General features: G+C 40.2%; 1 protein-coding gene across 2 annotated transcripts; it reads left to right on the top strand.

Annotated features, from left to right (window-relative positions):
- Nucleotides 1–1,838: 1,838 nt before the first annotated feature.
- Nucleotides 1,839–8,305, top strand: LOC112841630 (UDP-glucuronosyltransferase 2C1-like). Of its 2 annotated transcripts, XM_025905553.1 has the most exons (4): nucleotides 1,842–1,943; nucleotides 2,140–2,240; nucleotides 2,397–2,423; nucleotides 5,725–8,305. In XM_025905553.1, the coding sequence occupies exons 2-4, from the start codon at nucleotides 2,214–2,216 to the stop codon at nucleotides 7,315–7,317; spliced, it is 1,647 nt and encodes a 548-aa protein (XP_025761338.1). In that variant the 5' UTR covers nucleotides 1,842–1,943; nucleotides 2,140–2,213; the 3' UTR covers nucleotides 7,318–8,305. The 2 variants fall into 2 exon arrangements, with proteins under 2 accessions (XP_019205157.1, XP_025761338.1); XM_019349612.2 differs by lacking the exons at nucleotides 2,140–2,240; nucleotides 2,397–2,423 and having other exon boundaries at nucleotides 1,839–1,943.
- The last annotated feature ends 803 nt before the right edge of the window (nucleotides 8,306–9,108 follow it).

The following is a 9,108-nucleotide window of genomic DNA, read 5'->3' as shown; positions in this document are numbered from 1 at the left end:
GAGGGTTTGAACAATAAATGGGAGGAAGGAAGTTTTTGGCTCATTGGAATTACGTGCACATGCTGTCCTGATTATTTGATGGGTTGACCATGTTTAAAATGACCAGCCAGCACTGACTACAAGGAAAGCAAACGAGACGAACTCTTTTGGCTTTTTGACATAGTTTTAGGGTGAAGGTTACACGATAGGTGTGAGAGTGTTACATGTGGCATAAACTGCAGTAGGTGTTAAATTGATATTCTTTCTTTGAGTCACAGCTCAGACAAATGCAAGCACAGGCATGAATTCAGATTCAGGATGAGTTACATTGTCATTATATCTAAGACTCACTTCAAATAAGCAAGTCACTGACAGCAAATGTTTCAGATTACTCAGGAAATTACCTGACATTTTTATCGCAGTCTGACACTAATAACATAAAACTGTTCTTTAACACTTCATGGGTCTCTATTGTACAGAGGAGATTCTTCAAGGAAAAAGAAAAAGAAAAATCATATAAAGTGGCATTTGAAATAGCTTGTTATTGTTTGCAAAATGGCTAAACACACCAATATGTCCAGAGTACATAATGTAATTTGCAAGTGACCACCTGCCCCATGCAAACATGTATGCTGAGGAGCCGAAAAGTCAAGCAACTGTGTTTGTTTCACAACCTGGTGCGAACAGAACAATCTTCGCATCAATGCCAGCAAGACGAAGGAGCTGGTCATTGACTTCAGCAAGAAGCCACGCCCTATTACACCAGTGAACATCCAGGCTTAGGACATTGAAAATGTGTACAGTTTGAGGAGTACAAATACCTGGGTGTTCACCTCAATAACAAACTGGACTAAAACAAACTGGACTTTGTGGACTAACTTATACATAGCTTTGTAGATTTGATACATATCTCTGTATATTTTATACATATCTCCGTGCAATTTTTCTGTTTTTCTATACATATTCTGTACATTGTTACCTGTATATACCTATATATACGAACTTCGGTTGCTTATGTATATAGGACCACCTTGTGTCTTCCTTTTATATTTTATTTTCCCTTGCTGTAAGAGCTCTGTAACAGCGAAATTTCTCATCCGTGGGATAATAAAGGTTTATTTTATTCTATTCTAATAAAGTTGCACAATTACACAGTGAATTCGCATTTATTATGATATTTACAAAATACCACAGTTTTTGTTTTGGTTGTATCATTTTATTTTGTTGTATTTATTGGTGACACCTTAAAGGCCGGTCTGTGAAAATATTGTCTTACATTAAACCGGTCCGTGGCGCAAAAAAGGTTGGGGACCGCTGGGTGAGGTCATTTAAAAAAAAACATGTTTTACTACTGAATTTACTTTATTGGGAATATCCAACTTTTTGTGCAATGAGTGAATTTTGCTTAAATTTTCCTCAGTGAACTTTGAGAATCAGAATCAGAATCAGGATGGAAACCTTGTGACGTGGGTTCTCACATGCCTCACTCATTAATCACAGTCATAAATCTTTCCTCTAGAAAATGAGAAATAACGTTGAGGGGATCAGGAAATAAGGTGAGGGGTAACTTTGTACTAAACCAAACAAAAGTACATCTGATAACCAGTAGACACCTGGGTGAAAGGCAAAATAAGGATAATATGTGAAGTACTTAGAACAAAACTAAAATGTAGGATAAATTATATATAAATATCTGCAATATGTAAGCATACTATACACATACTATACACATGAACACAGGACATATTAGACTCATGCTACACTAATTTAACTTTTACTTTGACGCACAGGCCACAGACCTTTATGAGTTACCTCTCATCTACATTCTGAACTTTGACCTGATGTAAAATAGTGTGTGTGTTCAAAGGTACAACAGTCTGCAGAAACATATCACACAGTATCTCAGCTCACGTAGCATCTGGAGCACAAGTCAAACTTCTGGAATTTGATAAAGGAAAAAACAGGTAAGGTCTATTATAATCTAACACTTTTCACTTAAAAATGTCAGCCATAATACAACTTTACTTGTGTATTATTTTAGCCCTTCACATATCAGTGTCACTGGGGATTTTATACAGCGTAATATACAAAGGTGAACGCAACTACTTGAACCCTGTTTAAAAAAGCATATTCAAACAAGATATTCGTCCTTCTCACAAGTCCAAACAAATAGCTAATTGGAGGGTGGATGTGTGAAGAATTCCAGCCACAGATTATAGAGGGGACAGACAGTGATGACTGTTGGAAAAGTAAAGTCTGAGGTATTATATATTTGTATAATTAATGACCACTTTAATAAGATGTTTAAAATTCAAATTTAAAAAATTCATTCATTTTTATTGTATAAAAAGGAATTTTAATGGGAATTTTTACATATGGTATCTTTTTGTTTTACATATTGTCTGTTCTTTCCATTGGAAAAATCCCAACAGTCCCAAACCCAGGTACTTTGGTCTGTAACATGATGAGTGGCTTCAGATCCTGTTACTGACATGTGTCTGTCTGTTTATATTTATAGGTCTCTGCAGCCATATGAAATTCAGAAAGCTGAGCAATAGGTTAGAGATTTGAAAGTATCTTATCTGAGTGAAGGGATGAAGAGACTGTCTGAAGTACAGTGGTTACTGTACAGTGGTTTATTGTGGGAGTTACGTTCAAAAAATAACCCGTGATAAGTGAAATCCACAAAGTAGCCATCTTTAATTTTGACAATTATTATAGATGTTTTAAGGCTGTAAAACCCCTCACTACACACGTTATACACTTTTCTCAGACAGGCATTTCACACTTTTCTTTCTTGTTTAAACACTCTCAAAGTTCAAACCTTCGTAGAAAAAGTCCAGTATTATAGAATGAAACCAAAGATCAAACCCTGTTTTCAGGTCAAGAACATGGGAATAGAGCAGCTGCCAGAGAATTCAAGATTAATGAATCAATGGTATGGAAGTAGAGGAAGCAAGAAGAATAAGTTGAGTAAAGTTTGACTTATCTGACTGTTTTGTTTCGCTTAATGCGCCTTATAGTCGGAAAAATACAGTCCTTTAGCATGTCCAGAAGTCCAACTTTTTGTGCGATGGTTAGCATCTTCCTCTGCCTTTTGGGTATTACCGCAGGTGCATTTGACAGTGCAAAACAATTTTTATACATTGTTGTGTTTGTTGGGGAGAAAACTTAAAAACATACAGTACAGCAGTTAAGAGTTACGCTGTTAACGATTGAAGATTTAGGTAAATTTGACAAGCTGAATGCTTCCTGTATTGTACAGGAGACATGGTATAAAGGAGATTGATTGACAATGGTCTACAGCTGATCAGGAAAAAAAAAAGGATGCAAAATTACACAAAAAAAATCCACAAAACAGCGAGGCTGCGAAAGCTGAACCGCGTTATAGTGAGGGACGACTGTATATAAAAAAGGATTGCTTCAGAATTAGTATGATAATATACTTCTACTGGCCAAAGTAAAGAATTCTACTGGTTTGATCTGGGTCTTCTGCAGTGTTGTTTCTGCACAGAGAGAACCTGGATGATACTGGTAAAGTGCTAAAGTGGCAGACAGAAAAAGAAACAGCTACCTGCTGTTGGTAACAAACAGCAGACCAGATCACAATCTAATACAAAGCTAGTAGCACAGATCATTGGACCCTGAAAGATGTTAAAGCTCAGTTTATCTCAGGCAAAGTTTGATTTTAACATGTTATAAAACCAGTGATGAGCAATGAGGCTTGTAGCACTTATCCTTTGAACATAGTGTATATACATATATATATATATATATATATATATATACATTAGTGCTGTCAGCGTTATTCTCGTTAAAATGACGTCAATGCAATAACCGCATTAACGCAGCAAATCTCCCCTAGCGAGTTAACGCGCATCGCCCCTGCAGTGGCTGCATGGCACTAACGTGTTAACGACCTAACCGTTAACGAGCTAGCCACGCTAATGCGTTGACGTCGTACAGCCCTCGCACAGGGCGATCCGCACTAATATATATAGCAATGAGGTTTGTAGCACTTATCCTTTGAACATACATATATATATATATATATATAAAAAAAAAAAACACCCAGCACGCCCCTGCGGGCGGTTTATCCTTCAAGCTCGGGTCCTCTACCAGAGGCCTGGGAGCTTGAGGGTCCTGCGCAGTATCTTAGCTGTTCCCAGGACTGCGCTCTTCTGGACAGAGATCTCCGATGTTGTTCCCGGGATCTGCTGGAGCCACTCGCCTAGCTTGGGAGTCACCGCACCTAGTGCTCCGATTACCATGGGGACCACCGTTACCTTCACCCTCCACATCCTCTCGAGCTCTTCTCTGAGCCCTTGGTATTTCTCCAGCTTCTCGTGTTCCTTCTTCCTGATATTGCTGTCATTCGGAACCGCTACATCGATCACTACAGCCGTCTTCTTCTGTTTGTCTACCACCACTATGTCCGGTTGGTTAGCCACCACCATTTTGTCCATCTGCATCTGGAAGTCCCACAGAATCTTAGCTCGGTCATTCTCCATCACCCTTGGGGGCATCTCCCATTTTGACCTCGGGACTTCCAGGTTATACTCGGCACAGATGTTCCTGTACACTATGCCGGCCACTTGGTTATGGCGTTCCATGTATGCCTTGCCTGCTAGCATCTTGCACCCTGCTGTTATGTGCTGGATTGTCTCTGGGGCATCTTTACACAGCCTGCACCTGGGGTCTTGCCTGGTGTGATAGACCCCAGCCTCTATGGATCTTGTACTCAGAGCTTGTTCTTGTGCTGCCATGATTGTCTCTGTCCAGAAGAGCGCAGTCCTGGGAACAGCTAAGATACTGCGCAGGACCCTCAAGCTCCCAGGCCTCTGGTAGAGGACCCGAGCTTGAAGGATAAACCGCTCGCAGGGGCGTGCTGGGTGTTTTTTATATATATAAATATATATATATATATATATATATATACAGTATATATACATTCTAGACAAGTGAGGCCTGTAGCTGTTTAGAAGTTTATTTGGGGATTTTTCTGACCTCTTCAATGTACTCCTTAAGTCATTATGGTAGCCCAGCCACTCCTGTGTTTTCTCCATTTGTGAATAATGGCTCTTACTGTGGTTCACTGAGGTCCCGCAGCCTTATAAATGGCTTTGTAAGCCTTTCCAGACTAATGGATGTCAATGACTTAAATTCGCAGACAAGTTCTGTTCAAACAAAACACTATATAGCGAAAAGTATTCACATTTTGCATGAATTATTGAATTCAGGGGTTCCGATGACTTCCATGGTCACAAGTGTATCATTTCAAGCACCTAGACATGCAGACTGCTTCTACAAGCATTTGTGGAAGAATCTTAGGAGCTTAGTGAATTCCTTTGGGAAACCGTGATACGAAATTTCCTTGCTATTAAATATTCCACAGTGAGCTGTTAGTTGTATTATAACAAAGTGGAAGTGATTAGGAACAACAGCAGCTGGGAGGGTGGTGGTAGGCCATGTAAAATCACAGACTGGGGTCAACGGATGCTGAGGCGCGTATTGCACAGAGTTCATCAAATGTTTTTATTGACTATGTGTTACTAGGTAAACTGAGTTGATAATCGGCCCTAGTTAGTTTCCGAACATTTGTTTATTGACTATGGGATTAAAATAAAGACCAGTTTGAAACGTAAGCATTTCGCCAGTGACTCAGTAACTTTCAAACTTTTAATATATTAGCGTTCACTGAGGTTACAAGTCTGATTCTTTGTTTCTGTCTATTGTTTCTTCCAGGAAATGTCCGGTCTTTCCATCCCTCTGTTTCTGACAGTGCTCTGGTTCCTGCTTCTCAGGCCCCCTCCATGTAGCAGCAGCAACATTCTGGTAGTCCCTGTCGATGGTAGCCACTGGATAAACATGAAAATTATCCTTGAACAGTTACACTCCAGGGGCCACAATATCACAGTTCTGCGCTCTGCAAAGAGCTGGTACATCCCTAATAACTCTTCCATTTATACTTCTATTAATATAACCATGCTGGAGGATGAGTCAGACATTAACTACTACAACAAAATGATACAAGATGTTATGGAATGTCGCACTTATCCTACATTTATACGCACGTTCTGCCAACAGTACTTGATCACGTCAATGTTAGATCAGGCTCACAAGATCTTGGCCAGATCAGTTGCTACAATAATAGAAGACACAGTATTTATTCAGAAACTACAGGATACCAAATTTGACTTAATGTTAACTGACCCTGGTCTGACAATAGGAATGCTTCTTGCAACTTACCTCAAGCTGCCTATGGTTTTTAATGTGCGCTGGATTAATACTGGAGAAGGTCATTTCACCATAGCTCCATCTCCTATCTCATATGTCCCTGTGTCAGGAAGTGAGCTCCATGATCAGATGGACGTTCTGGAAAGAATCAAAAATATGCTGCATTATCTTTATAGTGCCATTGAACAGCACTTGATCATAAATCCTGCCTACTCAGACCTGCTCCAACGACACTTCCCTCCTGGTACTGATTTGCTGTCTTTACAGCGTGGAGCTGATATCTGGCTGTTCAGGGCAGATTTTGTCTTTGAGTTCCCTCGGCCCACAATGCCTAATGTAGTATATGTAGGGGGCTTCCACTGCAAAAAGGCCCAACCCCTCCCCGCTGAGCTGGAAGCATTCATGCAGAGCTCCGGAGAACACGGAGTGGTTGTCATGTCTCTGGGGTCGTTGATATCAGTCTTACCTCGGAAGGTCACAGAGGCCATTGCTGCTGCTTTTGCTGAGCTCCCTCAGAAGGTGATTTGGCGTTTTGTGGGTGAAAAACCTTCATCTCTTGGAAACAACACCCTGCTGTTGGAGTGGCTACCTCAGAATGACCTCCTGGGACACCCCAAGACCCGTGCCTTTGTGGCCCATGGAGGCACCAATGGCATGTATGAAGCCATCTACCACAGTGTTCCTGTTGTGGGCCTCCCACTCCTCTTTGACCAGTTTGACAACTTACTCCGGCTGAAGGTCCGTGGTGCAGCTCGGGTTGTAGAGGCTTACTCACTGACCAAAGAAGACTTCCTGGGCGCGCTCAAGGATGTTCTTGAGAATCCCTCTTTCCACACTAACATGCAGCATCTGTCCCAGCTACACCGTGACAAGCCAGTGACTCCAATGGACACTGCCATCTTTTGGATTGAATATGTCATTAGGAACAAAGGAGCACCTCACCTACAGTCAGCAGGTTTTCATCTGCCTTGGTATTCCTACTTCTGCCTAGATGTGGCTGTTTTAACAATAGCTATAACTGGAATTTTCATCTGGGCTTTGGTCTTTGTCTGTAGGCTCCTCTGCTGCCAGAAGTCAAAGAGAAAAATGAAACCAGAGTAAATGACCCAAACATGATGCAATCTTTGCAAAGTTTAGTTTACCAGAGTCAATGTCACATGATTAGTCTTTACAATAATTTCTCCCTTAATTTTTTGCTCTAAAGAAGATGTAAATTGTTGCAATTAGAACTGCATTTGCTAGAGATTTAGAAAAAGTTACCCCAAAAGAGATTTGTCATTCAGGGGGAATAGTTTTACTTCATATAGGCATCATATAGTACAACATGGTTTTTGATATGATATCGAAGGTCAGGAAATTTGTGTTAGGTTCATTATTTGTTTGTTGTAATAATGCTTCTTGGTTGATTGTCAGAGAAGATTCAACCCATAAGCTCAACTCTGCTGCTAAACCTACAAATGCATTAAGGGGAAATAAACAGCCTTTCCAACACATACGATATATTGGCAGAAAGCATTGTTACGACAATGAAATAATTGACTAAACACAAATTTCTTTACTTTTTGTGCTAACTTTATTACAATTAGCTACAAATGTGCTTTAACTGTCTGAAAGAAGCTGTTTGAGCTCCCTTTCACTCCCTTTAGGCCAAATTCATTCTGATTGGCTGCCCCTCATAAACAGTATGTTTGAACAATAAATGGGAGGAAGGAAGTTTTTGGCTCATTGGAATTAAGTGCACATGCTGTCCTGGCCATGTTTAAAATGACCAGCCAGCACTGACTACAAGGAAAGCAAATGAAATGAACTCTTTTCAAGCTTGAAGCTTTTTTGAGCTTTTTGACATAGTTTTAAGCTGAGGTTTAGAGGATGGGTGTGAGCATGTTACTTGTGGCATAAACTGCAGTTGGTGTGAAATTGATATTATTTCTTTGAGTCACAGCTCAGAGAAATGCAAGATCACAGGTTATGACATACCCAACTGCCGATAACTGTGAGTTTGTGAATACCATGCATGAAACAGAACTTAAAGAGAACTGGACTCTAAAAACAAGATGTAAACCTTCAATAAAAGACCATGTAAAACCAATGGTATCATTTTTTTTTGCATTCATGTGATGTTTGTTTGTGTCTTAATGCATGTTCAATCATCCAGGTAAGGAACTCACAAAAAGTTGAGTCTGTTCATCTCTAGCAACGTTACCAGTGGGAGAACAGTTTCGTCACTCATCCAAATTACTTCTTCAGTCTCAGCTGACTGCGAGTTTCCTCAACTTTATAAACAGTAACTTTGCATAATGACTGAAACCAGCACCACTCTGTTTGTGCTGGGGCGACCCGATCGTTTGGGTCGACCATCTCTGTGATCCTCAAAACACGCTGGCCAGTCTTTCAATGACGAGAGTGTACACATCTTGGACAGGGAGGAACACTGGTTTGAAGAAGGGGGGAAGAAGAGGGCCTAAGGGTATATCTTTCACTATCTTACAATGCTTTGATTGCAGCCATTCCCCAACTCTCTGTGATCGGTTCTCGGGGCCTTAGATTTAATAACAGTTGATCATTTATGAAACTGACTGATCTTCTTTCTTCTCCTGGGTTATTTCTTATAAATATTGACATACATGAGCAAATTATGATATTTACTGAACAGTCAAAATACTACACTTATTTTGTATTAGATTGTAGTGTGGCAGTTGTGGGATTGTTTACTTCAGGGCTGCAAACTGCACAAAGGTGGTCAGGGTCTGTTCAGTTGTTTTTTTTTGAGATGCTCAATTTGGAAATAACCTCAGACCAAGTCAGGAAGAGACTCACACCTTAGTAAAAAAAAAACCCAAAAAACCTGTTTGGTAGATAGAGATGAACATGTTTCAGCATAAAACTGTTCTT

Source organism: Oreochromis niloticus, linkage group LG3 (genome assembly GCF_001858045.2).
Source record: "Oreochromis niloticus isolate F11D_XX linkage group LG3, O_niloticus_UMD_NMBU, whole genome shotgun sequence".
Taxonomy (NCBI): Eukaryota; Metazoa; Chordata; class Actinopteri; order Cichliformes; family Cichlidae; genus Oreochromis; species Oreochromis niloticus.
Note: the sequence above shows the minus strand (reverse complement) of the source record. Positions and strands in the feature narration are given on the sequence as shown.